Here is a 19319-nt window from a genome sequence, read left to right as displayed (position 1 = left end):
AGGTGAGTGTGTGTGTTACCTGTACAGATCCTGTTGAGCAGTCCAAACCCCGGCCTACAGGACACACAGCGGTATGATCCTTGAGAGTTCACACACTCCTGTCCTGGACACTGAAGTGGATCCAAACACTCGTCTATGTCTGACACACACACACACACACACACACACACACACACACACACACACACACACACACACACACACACACACACACACACACACACACACACACACACACACACACACACACACACACACACACACACACACACACACACACACATCAGTCATCAGTCACACACACACACCCGCCGCTGTGAGTGTGTGTACCTGTGCAGGTGGTGCCGTTGAGTCGGTAACCATGGTGACACACACACCTGTAGCTGCCTAGTGTGTTGTGGCAGTGTGCGTTGATACACACACTCCTCACACACTCGTCGTCATCTGAGGACAGGAGCACACGGGACGTCAGGTGGCTCATCCCCTCCAATCAGAGCAGAGACAGCGCACACACACACACTCTCACCTTGGCAGTGTGTGTGTTGAGCGTTGAGCTTGAATCCCTGATCACACACACACGTGTGTTTCCCTCCGAGCTGGTCCACACAACGACCCCGACCACACACACCTGGTCTGCTTGTACACACACCCCGCACTGCCACAACAACACACACACACACACACACACACACACACACACACACACACACACACACACACACACACACACACACACACACACACACACACACACACACACACACACACACACACACACACACACTGGTGGGTGAAGTCATTGATTGGTTCTCGTCTGTGTCTGTTAGTTATAACTCACCCTGGGCTCTGATTGGTCGAGTCGTGGCACTAACAGGAGGTTGGACCGCCTCTCTGAGTCTGGTTCCGCCCCCGCTGCTGATTGGCTGTGCTGGGTCCTTGCTGACTGTCGGCTGCTCAGAAGAAGTAATGGAGGTCCGAGTTCCTAAAGACACCACAGACCTCATCATGAACAGGAAAGTAGTCCTGTCTCCTCCATGTTTGTAGTTCTATCTTTTTCATATTTGTAGTTCTGTCTGCGTTATCCTTTTAGTCCTGCCTCCTTCATATTTGTTGTCTTGTCTCCTTCCATCTTTGTAGTCCTGTCTATAATCTTTGTAGTCCTGTCTATAATCTTTGTAGTCCTGTGACTGTGTTAGCTAATCTAGTGATGGAGTGTTACTACTTTGGATGATCACAGCTACATTTAGTCTTGAATGATGTTATACATCCATGTAGCTAACAAACAATGCTAACGTTTAGCTAACAAACGTCCTTATATGGAGGGTGAATCAGATGTTACCTTGGCTGCTGCTGGTCACGGGGTACGAACGATCGGACCCCGGGCGGCTCTGTGGGTTCACCCGTACATTCTGGGTTCCCATGGTAACGGAGTGGGAGGAGCCTGCAGACGGATTGCGCTGACGAGGAACAAATGTAGCACTGGAGGAGGTGGAGCTAGAGGAAGCGCTAGAGGAGGAGGAGTTGGAGGAGGAGCTCCCTGAGGAGGGTTTGGGTCCAGAAGCAGAACCTGGAGCAGAAACATATGGACGACTGATTCTATCCAAACAGACCAATAAACAAGTCCTGTCTATAATCTTTGTAGTCCTGTCTATGATCCTTGTAGTCCTGTCTATGATGTTTGTAGTCCTGTCTATAATCTTTGTAGTCCTGTCTATGATGTTTGTAGTCCTGTGACTGTGTTAGCTAATCTAGTGATGGAGTGTTACTACTTTAGATGATCACAGCTACATTTAGCCTTGAATGATGTTATACATCCATGTAGCTAACAAACAATGCTAACGTTTAGCTAACAAACATCCTTATATGGAGAGTGAATCAGATGTTACCTTGGCTGCTGCTGGTCGCGGGGTACGAACGATCGGATCCTGGGCGGCTCTGTGGGTTCACCCGTACATTCTGGGTTCCCGTGGTAATGGAGTGGGAGGAGCCTGCAGATGGATTACGCTGACGAGGGACAAACGCAGCACTGGAGGAGGAGCTGGAGGAGGAGGAGCTAGAGATTGAGGAGGAGCTCCCTGAGGAGGGTTTGGGTTCAGAAGCAGAACCTGGAGCACCAAAAGCAACATCAAAAAACTGACTGTGAGCAAAACCCAGAAAAGTGTTCAAAACCTTCACATCTGAGTTTCTCAATCTGTGGGTGACAGAAAAATACACAAAATAACAAAAACAAATACAATTAGTCATGAATGTTGATCAAAAGTGTTCTGGGTCGACGATTACCATAGTTATCAGTGTGGTTAGACTGGCTGCTATGATTAGGATGGTTACTGTGGTAACCCTGGTTACCGAAGTGATCTTGGTTATGATGGTGGTTCTGCTGGTTGTTTTGGTTTCCCCGGTGAGCAGCCGTCACCAGCTGAGCTCCTCGGCTGCCGAGATGCTCACTGACCCGCTGGTTAAACTGGAGCGCTGAGGCAGAGTAATGGTACCCAGGACCAGCAGGACAGATCTCCTTGAAGGAGGCTGTAGAACGACAGAGAGTTTGGTAGGAGCGTGTGAACGCCGCCCCCTAGTAGGAGGAGCGTGAGACAGCGTGTGAGCACCGCCCCCGACTGGGAGGAGTGTGAGACAGGGTGTGAGCGCCGCCCCCTAGTGGGAGGAGTGTGAGACAACGTGTGAGTGCCGCCCCCTAGTGGGAGGAGTGTGAGACAGCGTGTGAACGCCGCCCCCTAGTGGGAGGACTATGAGACAGTGTGTGAACGCCGCCCCCTAGTGGGAGGAGTGTGAGACAGCGTGTGAACGCCGCCCCCTAGTGGGAGGAGTGTGAGACAGCGTGTGAACGCCGCCCCCTAGTGGGAGGACTATGAGACAGTGTGTGAACGCCGCCCCCTAGTGGGAGGAGTGTGAGACAGCGTGTGAACAACGCCCTCTAGTGGGAGGAGTGTGAGACAGCGTGTGAACGCCGCCCCCTAGTGGGAGGAGTGTGAAACAAACCTGATCCAAAGTAGGGGCAGCGCTGACAGTCGGCCCCCCAGGCCTTCCCCACGCGGCTGCAGCAGCAGATCTGTTTGGTGATGTTCTTCAGGATGGGCAGAGAACAGGAGGTTGGACCGGAGCCGGCCCCCAGGATCCGGTGGCACTGACCTTTGACCTCTGAGATCACAGTCTGAGCTGAAGAGGACACGGAGCACCGCACGCACACATGCACAACAACGTCATGATTCTTAGTTATGTGAACGTGTACAGATGAAAAACATCAAGTCTTAAACATGTGAACAAAAATGATAATTGTGTGTGTTTGTATTACGCACAAACGCAAACTCCACGCGTGGCGTCCAGGATAAACCCTGACTGACACACACAGCTGAAGCTCCCCCTCGTGTTCACACACAGACCGTTCTCACAGCGCGACGACAGGAGGCACTCGTTGATATCTACACACACACACACACACACACACACACACACACACACACACACACACACACACACACACACACACACACACACACACACACACACACACACACACACACACACACACACACACACACACACACATTAACAGAGAGTATCTTTTTTGCATCTGTTTGTTTACGACTCACCGACACACTGCATCCCATTGGACGGTTCAAAGCCCACAGGACAGCTGCTGTTACTCTGAGCTGTAATTTAAACACATCAGAGCATCATTAAATGGTAAATGGACTTGATTTTATATAGAGCTTTATCACCACTGAAACAGTCTCAAAGCGCTTTACACATCACCTCATTCACCCAATCACTCTCACATTCACACACCAGTGGGACAGGACTGACATGCAAGGCACTAGTCGACCACTGGGAGCAACTTAGGGTTCATTATTATTATTTATAATAATATTGTTGTGTTATTTACATTATTATCATATATCTTTCAAATTATTATGATTATTATTATTATGATTATTATTATGATGATTATTATTATTATTATATATTTTTAATATTAATAATATTTAAGTAATTCCATGTCCTCATTCATCCCATTAATCATGTTTGCATTCCCATTGGTCGTAGTTTGCACCTAAACATGAGACGTCAGCATGTGACGTTGTGGTCCTCATAAACACCCCAATGTCCCCACAAGGTATTAACACACCTGAGCTAAGTGTGAAGAGATGAACGTAAGGGGCCTATGTTACAAAGCACGCTAACGTCTTACGGAGCTAAATCACCATGGTAACTTAGGCTGAACGACTAGCCTGGTTGGGAGCAGGTTTTGTTCTAGCTAGGATCTTAGCGAGTGCTAAAGTCCCGCCTCCTGACTAATCAGTTTTCTTAAAAAGCGAGCTGTCTGATAAAAGGTGATGTGTGAACACGTCACTGTGTGGATCTGATCTGACGCTGACAGGAGAGAGAATATTTAGACATCAATACAATCCTTTCATTTACTGATGACATCCTTTAGGAAACATATAGATTTATATCTGATGGACTGATCTATAGTCAGCTGATGAAGCCTGTGTCTTCGTATGCGTGGACGGGTGAAGTCATTAATTATCTAATTAATTCATATGCTATAGTGAGGCTGACCGTATCAGCAGGAACATACTACAGACAGTGAAACAATGTGCTCTCATCCTAGTGTGTGTGTGATAAAAAACGTGTGTGCTGAAAGGGAAACTGTCCGTTTTGAATAAACAGTGTCAGCAGCTTCCTGTCTGGCTTCTTTCATTGCTGCCTTTTCTGTAACAGGGTTGTTTTTGGTCTGAATTGTGAATTTTAATTATTCATCATTTTAAACTTAGCAACACCTAACCTGGTATGGACCAGGTTATGAAGTGGATCTAATCTGAACGAGTATAAAAGCTCCGCCTCCTTGTGCGCTGCACTAACACTGTTGCTCTTCACTGTCATCATGGATTTAAATGAATTATATTTGTTTAAGATCATTAGCTGTTCCTCCTGTGAAGACGCTCACTCTGCCAGGTTCTCCATTGATTGTTCAGACGCTGCAATCTCCACCCATTTTATGTGAGCGTGCACGTACCGAGGCTGAAATCACTTGGCTTAAAATAGCGTGTTGATATCGACCTTCATAGGACAGCTTCTCTCTGACAGGGAATGTTTGGTTAGGTGAAGCCCGCTAATGGAAATTAATCCAGGATATAATTATCTAGATCCATAGCATAGGTCCAAGAAGTCCTCTGAAACTTGAAAAATCCACTGTGGGCCATCACTGTGGAACCTTGAGCAAGTTCCTACACCTATTTGCTTCTTGGACTCTTTTGAAAAAGAGATTATTAATCTCAATGAGACTTTTCTGGTTAAATAAAGGTTAATTTTTTTTTTTAAGTGCTGTAAAATGTCTTGAAAATGGAAAAAAAGTGCAGAAAAGTCATTGAATTGTTATGTAAAAGAGGCAAAAATGTGAGTAATGTAGCAAAATGCATTAAAAGTAGCAAAAATATGGCAAGAAAAAGTGATGAATATAGGTTAAAATATGGAATGTTTGGTGATTCTTTTATCTTTGTCTTTTTGTATTTGTGTGCATTTTTGTATCCATTATTTTCTGTCTTTAGATTCATGATGCATATTTATGTTGTTTTTTTTATTTTTGTTGTCATCTTTGCAATTACCTTCTTTATATTTTGTGTATTTTTGTAGTTGTCCTGTGTATTTCTTTAGTCGTTTTGTATATTTTTGTGTCAATTTTGTTGTCAACTTGTGTCTCTTGTTGTGTAGTTTTCTAATTTTGTCGTCATTTTGTGCGTTTTTGCTGTTTCTTGTGTATATTTAGCTGGTTTGTTATTATTTTCAGGGATTTCAATCTGGAAAAGTTGCTCCCTCAGGTTTTAATCAAAGAAGTAGCGACTTGTGTGTGTGTGTGTGTGTGTGAGGTTAAATCAATGTTTACAGACCCACGTGAAGCCTGACACACACTCTGCATACCTCAGGAGCTTCGTCACAATGAGTTTGTATAAAACAGCCTGAATCTGTGTGTGTGTGTATCTGTGAATGCGTGTGTGTGTGTGTACCTGTGTTATCCGCACACAGCACACAGTCAGTGATGCCCCAGGCTTTCCCGATGCCTTTGCAGCACATTTCTCTGCTCCTTAGACCAGGAAGAGGAGAGCTGCACTACACACACACACACACACACACACACGCACACACACACACACACACACACACACACAGCATTAAATTACAACAAAGGTCGTTTTGTGTGGCTTTTTTTTTTGCATTTATGTTTCTCTGACATTCCTTCTAAACATGTTTCTCCATTCTGTTGTCATTGTGTGTGTTTTTGAAGTAATTTTTCTGTTATAATAATGATGATTTTTTAATCTTATGTCACGAGTGAAAAACTAATAAACAATAAATGATTATCAGACACAGAGTAAAGCTACAATGACCTCATCTAAAGGATTTTCAATATTCACGAGTGGTGAAATAAACCAAAGTTTACAGTGTGACTATAATTAAATAATCGTTAAAAACAATTAAGGAACAATTGGCAAAAAATTCAGAATTTTTTAAGACCAAAGTCTGTGGGCCATTTGTGTGCATGTGTGTAATGTGTGTGTAAACTCTGTGTGTGTGTGTGTGTGTATGTGTGTTCTCACCTGTCCATCTCTCACGTCTCTAAAACAATATTTAAACCCTGAGTGCTGAGTATAAGTCCCGCCTCCTCTGATCGTCTGAGCCAGGATTCCACTTCCTGCTGATGATGATGATGAAGATGATGATGATGATGATGGTGATGGTGGTGTGTGTAGGTTTGGGCTCTGATCAGAGACCTGGGACGAGGAGCAGGATTAGAAGCTGTGATAAACAGGTGGAGGCCCCGCCCCCTTTTGCTCCTCCTCACCTTCATCACTCGGTGGATGTTGACGTGGGCCTCAGGAGGATGCTGCACACGGACCTTCACCGTGGACGGACCAGAGGCTGCACACCACCACAAAGAGGGTTCTCACACACTGGTACCAGTGGGTGTTACAGCATCACTGGTCATCGTGTCATCTTGTGGCTGAAAGTGCTGCTCGTGTTATGGCCCAACTAGTGATCATGTTATCTAGTGACTGTGACACATGAACGCATCACTGTATCATACTGTGGGAGTCACCAGGTAAACTGATGACCACATAAAGTGATACACCCAGGGCAGGATTGGGACATTTTGTGTCCAGATCAAACCACTACATAGATTTGCAAATATTTAATATAATAATAATAATAATATATAATAATATAAAGCTGTTATTAAATCAGTGATACTCAACATGTGGCTCTTTATGTCTTCATTTTAATTATTATTTCCCTTGAAAACCTTAAAAGGGGAAACTTTTTCACCCATTTTACCTTTTTCTGTGGTCATTTTGCAACTTCCTTTTTCTCATTTTTGCCCGTTTTAAAATTTTTTTTACTCTTTTTCCAGATTTTAGCTCCTTTTTGCCCCCATTTTTTTTGGTCATTTTTTCATCCAAAAAAACTTCTTTTTGCCTTATAAATACTACTTGTTTCCTTTTTTCCCTACTTTTTGTCTCTTTCTGTTCCACATTTCTGCTCTATTTCAAATTTTGACATTACATACACCTTATTTTCTCCTTATTTGCCTCTTGTGAGTGCTTTTTACCCATTTTTAGTTACTTTTAACTCTTTTCTTGCAAAGTTTTCGTAACTTTTGGACCATTTTTTATCACTTCTTACCCATTTATGCTACTTTCTGACAATGTGTTCAATCTTTTCTCCCCATTTCTACTGTTTTTCATTCATTTTTGCTTCATTTTGATCATTTCCCCCCTGTAACTTATTTGTGTTGCGACAGTTTAACCCATTTATGCTCCGCCCCACATGCTGTCTGATAGGTCATGTCAAAAAATCAGTAAAGAAAGAAAAACCTAGCAGACCAGACTGGACATGAATCAGTTTCCTTCCTCATGGGGTCAAAGGTCAGGATCACCTTTTGTGTCCCGGCTCTGCTGGAGCGGCAGGACAAACTCAGAAAACTCCTGATTGGTTGTAGAGGGGGTGGAGGGCGGGGCTTGGGCGGGAATGTGGCAGAACTTTCCGGTGTAGTTTGGAGGACAGAGACATCGATCGGTCTGCAGACAAACACCTCCGTTCTTACACATGAGGGGGCAGAGGACTGGAAACACACACACACACACACACACACACACACACACACACACACACACACACACACACACACACACACACACACACACACACACACACACACACACACACACACACACACACACACACACACACACACACATTAGAAAACAACTGAGCTGCAAACGCTGCAGTACAGCAGGCCTCGAGGACTGTTGGAGGACAGCACGTGCGTGTGCCTGGTTCAAATAACACTAAAACTTTACGAGTCACAAACTCTGGACTTTGGAGTTTTAAACTGAAAATCCCACTGAGCACCTTTCTGCTTCCTGTGGCGTTTCTAACCATTGCATCATCGGATCATTGCATGTTTATCTCCAGCAGAAAACTCGCCCAGTCCGTGTGTGTGTTTGTCTGTGTGTGTGTGTGTCTGTCTGTGTGTGTGTGTGTCTCTGTGTGTGTGTGTGTGTGTGTGTGTGTGTGTGTGTGTGGGGGGTGGGGGGGTGGGAGGGGGTATTAGGGTCCAAACGTAAACTAAATACCAGCAGCAGATAAACTGTAATAAAAGTGTCAGAAAGGAGGAAACCAGAGGCCGAACTCTGAGGGAGAACCTGTAAACTACCTACAACAGGCCACTGAACCATGTGTCGATAAAAGCAAAGGCTGGAGGATGACAAAGATGATCAAAACACACCAAATCCTTCAGTTTCCAACAGGTTTTCCTTTGAAAATGTGAATTTGAAGGAGGAACCGTGGGAAACATCATGTTTCACTGATGGAAAAGATGAAGCACCTCAGAGGTTATAGAAACTGTTTCTGCTCCCGCACGGAACACTAGGACGGTTTCCTTCCTCTGCTCCACTAACAATGACAGGAAAGGTTTCACTTTCAAAACACCAACACCTCGGAGGCCTTCAGAGTCACATGGTACGCTCTCTGTCATGAACACACTTTACCACGCACCAACAACGTCTCCTCCACATCGTTCTGGGCTGTTCCTGACAGTCTGTGCAGCGGCCGTTTCATATTCCTTCTGAACGTCTGCATGCAGAGGAAGTGTTTTCAGGTAAAAAATAAGGAAACTCACCTTTTTGGAGTTATTTTTAATCTATGTTGTCATTTTGTTTCTTGTTTTCTGCCTTTTTTGGGTAATTTTTAGGCTGGACTACAGCCCTCAAAACACCCTCATGTTGTTGTTGTTGTTGTTGTTGTTGTTGTTGTTGTTGTTGTTGTTGTTGTTGTTGTTGTTGTTGTTGTTGTTGTTGTTGTTGTTGTTGTTGTTGTTGTTGTTGTTGTTGTTGTTGTTGTTGTTGTTGTTGTTGTTGTTGTTGTTGTTGTTGTTGTTGACGACACTAGTTAAAATCACTCTATTATTTGTGAACGAATCGGGCTGAAATTTGGTAGCTATAATCTATGGATGTGTACGCATCGACGCACGTAGCTAAAAAAAAACCAAAAATAGATTTCTCATTTATATGCGAGTCAAATATTATGAGACGTTGGTACCAAATCATTGACACATATAATATATAAATGGGGCCTATTACTCCGTACGTGTCACAGGGCGACCGGGGGACCCCTTTTTTCTAATTACTACTCCTCCGTTAGTTCTCGTTAGATCAGAATGCAGTTTGGTATGAATACTCTATGAATGAATATGATGAGACACTTAAAGCTCTTTTTTTAATTTTGGAAATTACCGTGAGCCCCCGCCCACCCCCCATTTTCCGGTAATTTCCAAATTTATGGTAACATAGTCATGTGATATATCGTTTCAAAGGTAATTCAACGTAGATGACGATTATGCCTCACACAATTTGACTTTTTTCGGCAATTTCCATTAAAGTCATTTTCTCATTTATTTGTGAGTCAAATATTGTGACAGTTGGTGTAACTGAATCATTGACACCATGGGGGTACCATTTGACATGAATATTCTATGAGCGGATGTCTACAGCCTCTCTGAGATCTTTTTTTACTTGGTGGAACCGAGTCATTTGACTGAATTCTCGGGAATGTGGTTCGTGCTATTCAGCGCGGAGACGTTCCGCGGGCCCTGCCATAGTTCATCATAACTTGTATCATTACAGTTGTTTTGTGTGTTTTTACTAGTGTTTGTTTGTGTAACCTTTTCATTGATTCATTTTATCTATTATTTATGTTGTGGTTTTGTTGTGACTTGGGCCCTCGGCCCGTGAGCTTTATTTTCACATGAATCAGCACATCCGTGTTTACATGATCTAGAGCAGTGTTTCTCAAATGGGGGGACGTATGTTTTCTAAGCAAAATGTTGAAGTCGGACAAAAAGGGGACCAGAGCCAAAAAAAAATGGAGAACCACTGATCTAGAGAAGAAGATGTTTTGATGTTCAGACTGATGATAAGAGGAAAGTAGTGACGCTCTAACATGGACAAACATAAACATGACATAAAAGTTAAGTTTATACGAGACAAGTTTGTGTATCAACGTGCGTCACATCTGGACGATGCGAGGAAAGAAGCAGCAGCAGCGCTAACATGTGGCTTTCATCACACACGAACACACACGCACACACACGCACGTGTTGTCAGGAAACATCAGGGCTCGTCCTGCAGCTCTAAATCCGAGGCTTCTCTCTGATACGTTTATCTGTGCAGAGGGTGAGGTTCTGGTCAGCCAGGGTTTTAAAGGCCCTTGTGAGGACTTTGGTCGTATGAGGACCTGGACTAACTCACAGAGAGTGTGTTGGGGTCCACGTTGGACCACCATGGGACACAAACAACCTTCTGTCATGAATCTGTGATGAATAGGGACGTTTTTGGAAGCTGTGAAACGCTCCATGAAGTCCTTCGTTTTACACACACACACACACACACACACACACACACACACACACACACACACACACACACACACACACACACACACACACACACACACACACACACACACACACACACACACACACACACACACACACACACACGTTGGAGGATGGTCCCTCTGGACAAACATCTGTTCTCATCACGTCACGCTACGTACACGGTAACACACGCACACACACACACACACACACACACACACACACACACACACACACACACACACACACACACACACACACACACACACACACACACACACACACACACACACACACACACACACACACACACACACACACACACACACACACACACACACACACACACACGACGCTTTGAGACGCAGAAAACATCAAATCCACTGAGAACTCAAAGTATTTGTGCCGAAACAAAGACTGCAGAACCTTCTGCCAAAAGTCCTGAAACGACGACGTCTTCCTCAGGAAATGATGGGATTATTAGTGAAACATTGAGGTTTTGTTATTCTTTGAGTTTTAAACAGTGTCATACTTTCCAAACTTCTCACGGTTCTTAGAAAGACTCTCATAAAAACATAGAAGAATGATCAGAACACAAGTCGCTACTTCTTTCATTTAAACCTGAGGGAGCAACTTTTCCAGATTGAAATCCCTGAAAATAATAACAAACCAGCAAAATATACACAAGAACAGCAAAAAAGCACAAAATGATGACAAAATAAGAAAACCACACAAAAAGAGACACAAGTTGACAACAAAATTGACACAAAAATGTACAAAACGACTAAAGAAATACACAGGACAACTACAAAAATACACAAAATATAAAGCTACATTACTCCCATTTTTGACTCTTCTACATAACATTTCAATGACTTTTCTGCACTTTTTTTCCACTTTAAAGACGTTTTACAGCACTTAAAAAAAAAAAAAAAAAAATGAACCTTTATTTAACCAGAAAAGTCTCATTGAGATTAATAATCTCTTTTTCAAGAGAGTCCAAGAAGCAATTAGGTGTAGGGACTTGCTCAAGGTCCCACAGTGATGGCCCACAGTGGATTTGAACTTTCAACCCCCCTGTTACAAGCCCAGTTCTACAGTATAACCAGTAGGCCACCACTGCAAAAACTCTTCCCAGCACATTTCTACCTAATGTCACATATGTGGACCATTATTGTTACTTTTAACCTCTCTTTGGCCAATTTAACCACATTCAAGATTTGTCATACTCTTTGTTTTCCAGTGTGAACTATGTTCCCCATTTCTGCCACTATACTGTAGTATGTAGTAAACAGTATATACTCAGTAGTGGGATTTACAGTCTGATCCCTTGCTCACTCCTTATGTTGCTCTTTACCTCCTCTCTGTTTACTTTGTTGTGTATTTATTAAACAAAAGTGAATAAACATGATGAACATCTCCACCTGTTGAGCTCTGACCTCAGCTGACTGCCAGAACATCATGCTGAGGTGTGCAGTGTGTATGTGTACAGTAAATGTTTGTACCTCTGTGTGTGTGTGTGTGTGTGCATGACTCACACACTCTGAAGCCTCCTCCTCCCCCCCCTCTGCTGTAAACCGTGGTCATGTTGCTCTTCTGGCAGTGGTTGGAGCATCGATCATTGATGCAGTGAATCCTACAGACGGTCGGCGTGAACGTCACTTGGATGTTCTCCTCTTCTCCTCTAGATGTTCCTACTCCCGGGGTCCTTACAGATGTTCCTGATGTTCCCCTCTGGCCTTCAGCAGGCAGGAGGCAGCAGAGGAAGATGAGGATGAAGGCTGAGCAGATGTGAGGCAGCATGTTTAGTGTCAGAGTTCCTCGCTGCGCTGCATCGCACTGAGACCGAGGTGAAGTGAAAACAGGAAAGTCTTCCTCCTCCTCCTCCTCCTCCTCCTCCTCCTCCTCTCCAGTAATGGGAGCAGCGTGCAGCTCTGGGCTCAGATCCAAACTAAATGTTTCACAGGAATCAAATCCTTCAGCTTGTACGGAGCGAGAGAACACCACCGACCACTCTCTCTCTCTGTCCTCACACCTCCTCCCATCTCGTACTGGTTCACTCATTAACTCACTCACCCACTGCTTTACCAAAGAAACGCATTTACTGACAGGTTGGTTTTACTGGTTTATGGATGGTCACATATGGTGGAGAGGGAGTTGAAGAGGAGGAGCCATGAGCCTTGTCGATGACTTCATCCGAAGCAAACGGGAACTCAGGTGGTAGAGGGGTCGTCTTCTGATCGAGAGGTTTGGGGTACAATTCCAGTCTATAGTTGTCTATGTGTCAAAGTGTCCTTGGGAAAGACACTGAACCCTAAGTGGCTCCCCAGTGGTTGACTAGCGCCTTGCATGGCCCACTGGTAATAATAATAATAATAATGCATCGATTTTATATAGCGCTTTCTCATAGACACAAAGTCACTTTACAGAATTAAGGCATTATTCTTTCACTCCACACTTAGTGGGGGTAAACTACGATTGTAGCCACAGCTGCCCTGGGGCAAACTGACAGAAACGAGGCTGCCGTAGTGCGCCATCGGCCCCTCCGACCACCACCAACACTCACTCACACACTACATTCATACAAGGCAATGTGGGTGAAGTGTCTTGCCCAAAGACAGAATGACAGATACCAATGGGGTGACTGCCACCCCACTGTGGCACCCGGAATTCTCAGTGGTCTCCATCATCTACTAACCAGGACCAGACCTGCTTTGCTTCTGAGATCTAACGGGATCGGGCAATGACAGGCTGGTATGGCTGGTTGTGAATGTGAGTACGAATGGGTAAATGAGCTGATATGTAAAGTGCTTTGGGACTACTCCAGTGTTGGGATAAAGAGCTATATAAATTAAGTCCATTTAACATTTGCGCGAAGATGAATCGACGACTTCTAGCAAAGACGAGTCGAGAACTTTTTGCAACGACGAGTTGCCGATTTCTAGCAAAGACTAATCGACAACTTCTGACAACGTATTATCAACGACTTCTGATGAAGACTAGTTCATGACCTCGGATGAAGACAAGTCAATGACTTGTCACCAAGATTAATCGATTACTTTTGATGAAGACTAATGGTACGTTCACACCTAACGCATTTTGGGCGACAAAATTGTGCCTCACGGACGTAGTTGGATGCTTGTGCTCATTGAATACAGACGTTTGTCACCAGTTTCGAAGATGCTCAGGATGCGTCTCCAAAAAAGTTGGGAAGAGAGCGCGTCGAGGGGAGGGGCTTTTCTGTTGCCAGTGGTGTTCATACAATGGATGATATTGTGGCAATCAGTTACGTTCATAATTCACCCAGTGACTGTTAAGTGGTGGAACATTGTGTTGAGAAGGTGACTGAGTGTGTGCACTGTGATGTCAGAGGGTTATAGAGACGTGTGGGTGAATGGAGAATAAAGTTTGGAGTTCCTTGCTGAACACGCCGCCTCCGACTGTTCTACATTATCCAGTGGCTTGGATTTATTTGCGCCTTGGCGCCGTTTCTGGATTCACCAGAGCTGCGCTCGCACAACAATCGCTTTCAGCGCTACTTCCGTCTCTCCCGTTCCCAGTTTGACAACCTGGTGACCCGCATCGGCGCTCGCATCTCCTACCAGGACCCCAACTACAGGCGCTCTATTCCAGCAGGAGAGCCTGTCCATCTGTTGTCGCCTTTTTTCTTCTTCTCATTATTCTGAATATGTCACGGTTGGGAAACGCTCCTGATTGGTCGACGAGCAGCAATATGCCCCAGAAGTTGAACAATTCAACTCCAGCGACGGCGGCGTTGGAGACACCGGACGCACGTCAAAAGCGTCTGATGCACGAAAATCTTCAAAACACGCCGCACAAGAGGCGCGGGACGCACCGTGGAACCTCTGACGATCCTAAGAAGTGCGTCCACCATATATTGCATATGTAAACCTGATGCTGTTGACGCTTTGGACGTGTTTGGTGTGAACGTGCCATAATTGACAAAGACTAATCAGTGCCTTTTGACAAAGATGAGTTCACAACCTCAGATGCAGACTAATCAACGACTTCTCACAAAGAGGAAACGACAAGTCCGCACAAAAACTAATTGACGACTTCTCACAAAGACTTCTGATGAAGACTAATTGACAAAGACTATATGATGACTTCTGACCAAAACGAGTTCACGACCTCGGATGAAGACATGTCGATGACTTTTTGCAAAGACGAAATGAGAACTTTTAGCAAAGACGAGTCGCCAACTTCTCGCAAAGACTTATCGATAACGTCTGTTGAAAACTAATCAACGATTAATGACAAAGAATTATCAACCACATCTGATGAAGATGAGTCAACGACTTATCACGAAGATTAATCGACGACTTTTGATGAAGACTAATTGACAAAGACTTTGAAGTGACTTCTAACGATGAGTTCACGACCTCGAATGAAGACGAGTCGACGACTCCTCACAAAGACTAATTGGTGACTTCTGACGAAGATGAGACACCACATACATTCACCTTAGAATGTCCAAGTTCTCTTGAGAGTGGAGGTCCTTTCCTCCTGGTTTCCACCTGAACCTGATTTACTGACTTGTTGGTTTTACTGGTTTACAGAAGGTTTACTAACCCACTATGTGAGTCACTATGAACACGTGTGTGTGTGTGTGTTTACATTAACCCCACAGCGTGGCTGTATTCACACACATACCACGACACATGCATCACTCTGCGTGAAGCTCCACCCCTTTCTGTCAGCTGCAGATAAAGCTGTCCCATCGATTAGCACTGCAAACACTTCCTGTCTTTGTTAAGCTGACCTGCTCCACGTGCCATCAGCCAATCACAGGCCAGTAGCTCAGAGTACTCCCAGGTGATCTGATGAAGGTCAAACTGAGGTACGAAAATACTCACATGTACGTTACCATGTAGTGTTGTGTTGTGCAGTCACATTGTGAACCATGAGCTCATAAAAACACGTCTGCTCTCCAACAGGAAGTGAGCTCATGGACAAACACGCAGAAACAACAACCGTGCGCCGTCCTACAGCCGTTTTAACACAACGTCAACACAATGTCAACCCAATCACCTCCACACTCCTCTGTTATCACACACGGAAAATACCAACACAAAAATACACAACAACAACGTCTGCAACACCAGGGACACAAAAAGTCCTTAGACGACAGGACATACAGGGCTTCTCAAAGTGTGGGGCACGCCCCCTGGTGGGGAGTAGAGGTATGACAGCGGGGGCTCGACAAACTTTTACATTTCATGCCAAGTGTTTAACTAAACACACTAAACTAAACGCCTACACACAAAGAAAGTAATAATGAGAGCCTAAAAATGTAGCAGACATTTAAAGAGCATTAAACTATTAGACTGCATTAGATATGGACCAGGAACTAAATGTAACGTGGAACTAAAGTGTGAAAATAATGATTTAAAATGACCACAGATTTGCCACAGATTGTGTTTTATTAACTATTAGTCATTAACCAATACTTTTAAATTTGGTTTTCATGCAAGTGATTAGTTTAATTTCAATTTAGTTTTATAATTTTAATTTTAAGTTAACGTGCACTGAATTTCCTTTTTTGTTTTCTTAAGCTTTTTGTCACAGATTGTAAACAATGTTTCTCTATTTCCTGTATTTTTGACTACTGCACTTTTACATTTGTTTTTCATGCATATGATTTGTTTAATTTAGTTTTTGATTGATAATGAAATATGATGTTACCTGTTCCGTTGGTTCAAACATTTGAAAATTTGTTATTTTGTCAGGATTATTTTGGAGGAAATGGGTGAAGGGGAAAGTTCACCTGTACAAAAATAAGAGAACCACTGGACTAGAGTGTTACTGACCTGTAGGGGGCGCTGCCGTGGTCCATCCTCTGTCTGAGGGGACCTGGATCTGGACCCTGGACCAGAGGTTGGACCGTTTCTTCTCCTTCTCCATGTGCTTCATCAGCAAAGCAGAAATCTTGTCTCCTCGTCCTGATTGGAGAAGAGTCTTCCTCAGCAGCAGAGCCTGCACCTCCCTCACACTGAGGACACACACACGCACACACGCACACACGCACACACACACACACACACACACACACACACACACACACACACACACACACACACACACACACAGGATATGATCAATAAACAGACGTGTTGTTAATGATGTTTTGTTACCTCGCTGTCAGCATCTTGTGTCCATCACTCCTCCTCCTCCCCTGAGGGGGCGGAGCCTCCATTGCACTGATGGAGTTGTTCACAATGTTGGCCTGATGGTGGTTGCCATAGAAACCAGTTGTGAGCACACCTGTATCAGTGGAAACACAGTGAAACATTAGTCAATGATGAAGCTCCAGGCAGAGCTCTGTCTCCCTCTAGTGGTGGACATGGAATTATTGTTATTATTATTATTATTATAATAATAATAATAATAATAATAATAATAATGAATGATGAAGACGATTGGGACAGAAAGAGGAAACAAACCTTTGCTCCGCCTCCAGGTTTTCATTCCCACACCTTCAGCATCAGAACTGCGCAGAGAGACACTGTTAGGGCCAGTTTGGAAAATACGAGCAACACCTGAATGCAGCACGAAGAGATTTAACCAATCAGGAGTAAGTGTGTAAGAAAACTATTGATTTGGCAATATATTGCAATATTTTACAGTAAAATTATCGTATCAATCTCAAAAATGTCAAAATCGCTTTTTTTCAATCATGTTTTTAACAAAGAAACAAAAAAACACATTTAATGTAGCTAATATCTGTATGGCACGTAAACTCCCAGTCACTAGGTGTCAGCGAACGCACCATCAGACATTGTTAAACTACTCACTCCTCAATGACTTTTAGCTTTATTTTCATAAAACATACCGGTCACTTTGATAGATGAATATAGTTACTTTTTATTAAAGAATTGAAGAACTTAACAGAATCAGAATCTGTTTTAGAAGCAAAAGTTAAACTTTTAAAAAATATATAATTTGACACTTTGATGAACATACCACTTGTTTTTGATATTTGTATTTGAAATTGAGGCAGGCACGGAAGTCCAGCTTGTCCAGCCCCTTCATTTGTCAGTAGCTGTTAACAACTGACAGCATCCATCCCCTAATCAATTAATCATCCAGCTAATCATGTTCTATGCTTTCCATTGGTTAGAGTTTGTCTCAATGCTGCATTTAAACCACTGCAACACGCCTACTTCCGCATGCCTCGTCTGCAAACGCCTCTCAACCCCCCACCTCCACACCCCCAGCTCCTTAAACACTGTCTTTTGTTGCCATAGATCTAAACATTTGTGCTTCTGTTCCAGGGGGTCATGCTGACCGCTCTCTCTGCTTATGCCTCTCTATGTAGCTCACAGAAAAGCGAACGGAGCTCCTTTTGCTCCGGGCTTTCCACAGGGGTCCCAGAACAGAGCTTTACCTCCAAATCTAAAATACGTGCTAAATAAAGCCATTTGACTAAAGTCATCCTGACTGAATTACAGTTGGTTACAATTTACTTCTTCTCACAAGTTATTTATTTCATATATTGTATTGTTTAGTATTGGAATATATTGTGACATGCAAATTGTGAATCATATCGTCAGATTCGTGGTAATGAACAGCCCTAGTTAGGTGTTGGACTATTAACCATTAAAACTAGTTTGGAGTGAGATTACAACTGTTAGAGCTAGTTATTAGTGAGATTACTAAATATTACAACTAGTTAGAAGTGGGATTACTAACCATGACTGTTATAACTAGGTAGTTAGTCGTTTGGTCAGTGAGTTAAAGGAGCATAAGGCAGAATGTATAAATCAGACTCCATAATGACACCACGGTGGTTAGTGTAACTGCAGCCATCAGCCAACCGCCGCGGGGGCATCAACTGTTTATCACCTGAACACAGCTGATACTGTGACTAGAGGACGGATACCCGACCCAACCCTGACGGGTCGGGACAGGTCGGGTTTGGTCACATAGTGTGGTTTACCAGCAGCGTTCTTCATTTCCTGCTGCAGCAGCTGTAGCTCTGAAGAATGCAGCTTTAACTGTAACAGTGAGAACTGTGATCCATGATGGAGGGAAAGGGAGCAGAGGACCGTTATAAAGGAATACATTGTTGAAACATTCCTTTTTCTGTACAATAACGTGGATTATCCTTATCTTTGATACATGGATTATATAAATAGATCTGATGGGTCTCTTGCGTGATCTGATGTTGACATTATCATTGGTTTGTTAATAAAATCGGTGCTTACCACTAAAACAAACATAAATATCTAATTTCTTTGAGAAAAAATGAGGCTTTCACTGTCAAATACCCACACTCCAACTGTGACACGATTATTTATTTACTTTCCGTTCATGTGACTGTTTACTGTAAGACCTGTGCACATGCCTG

General features: G+C 43.6%; 1 protein-coding gene across 5 annotated transcripts in view; it reads right to left on the bottom strand.

Moving 5' to 3' along the window:
- ltbp4 (latent transforming growth factor beta binding protein 4) overlaps positions 1-19319 on the bottom strand; it is a 32534-nt gene that overhangs the window by 10828 nt on the left and 2387 nt on the right. For 2 of the 5 annotated variants that reach the window (XM_028465106.1, XM_028465111.1), the window contains exons 1-15: positions 12487-13014; positions 7949-8134; positions 6857-6933; positions 6612-6785; positions 6021-6123; positions 3606-3665; positions 3312-3434; positions 2995-3171; positions 2281-2523; positions 1887-2105; positions 1340-1567; positions 839-982; positions 527-655; positions 331-444; positions 20-139 (exon numbers count right to left, since the gene is read on the bottom strand). In XM_028465106.1, coding sequence (XP_028320907.1) covers positions 20-139; positions 331-444; positions 527-655; positions 839-982; positions 1340-1567; positions 1887-2105; positions 2281-2523; positions 2995-3171; positions 3312-3434; positions 3606-3665; positions 6021-6123; positions 6612-6785; positions 6857-6933; positions 7949-8134; positions 12487-13012 — 2623 coding nt within the window. In that variant the 5' untranslated portion in view covers positions 13013-13014. Of the gene's footprint in view, positions 1-19; positions 140-330; positions 445-526; positions 656-838; positions 983-1339; positions 1568-1886; positions 2106-2280; positions 2524-2994; positions 3172-3311; positions 3435-3605; positions 3666-6020; positions 6124-6611; positions 6786-6856; positions 6934-7948; positions 8135-12486; positions 13015-16779; positions 16962-17103; positions 17234-17412; positions 17460-19319 lie in introns of those variants that run through there. The other 3 variants (XM_028465110.1, XM_028465108.1, XM_028465109.1) reach the window with 3 other exon arrangements.

Source organism: Gouania willdenowi, chromosome 13 (genome assembly GCF_900634775.1).
Source record: "Gouania willdenowi chromosome 13, fGouWil2.1, whole genome shotgun sequence".
Lineage (NCBI taxonomy): Eukaryota > Metazoa > Chordata > Actinopteri > Blenniiformes > Gobiesocidae > Gouania > Gouania willdenowi.
Note: the sequence above shows the minus strand (reverse complement) of the source record. Positions and strands in the feature narration are given on the sequence as shown.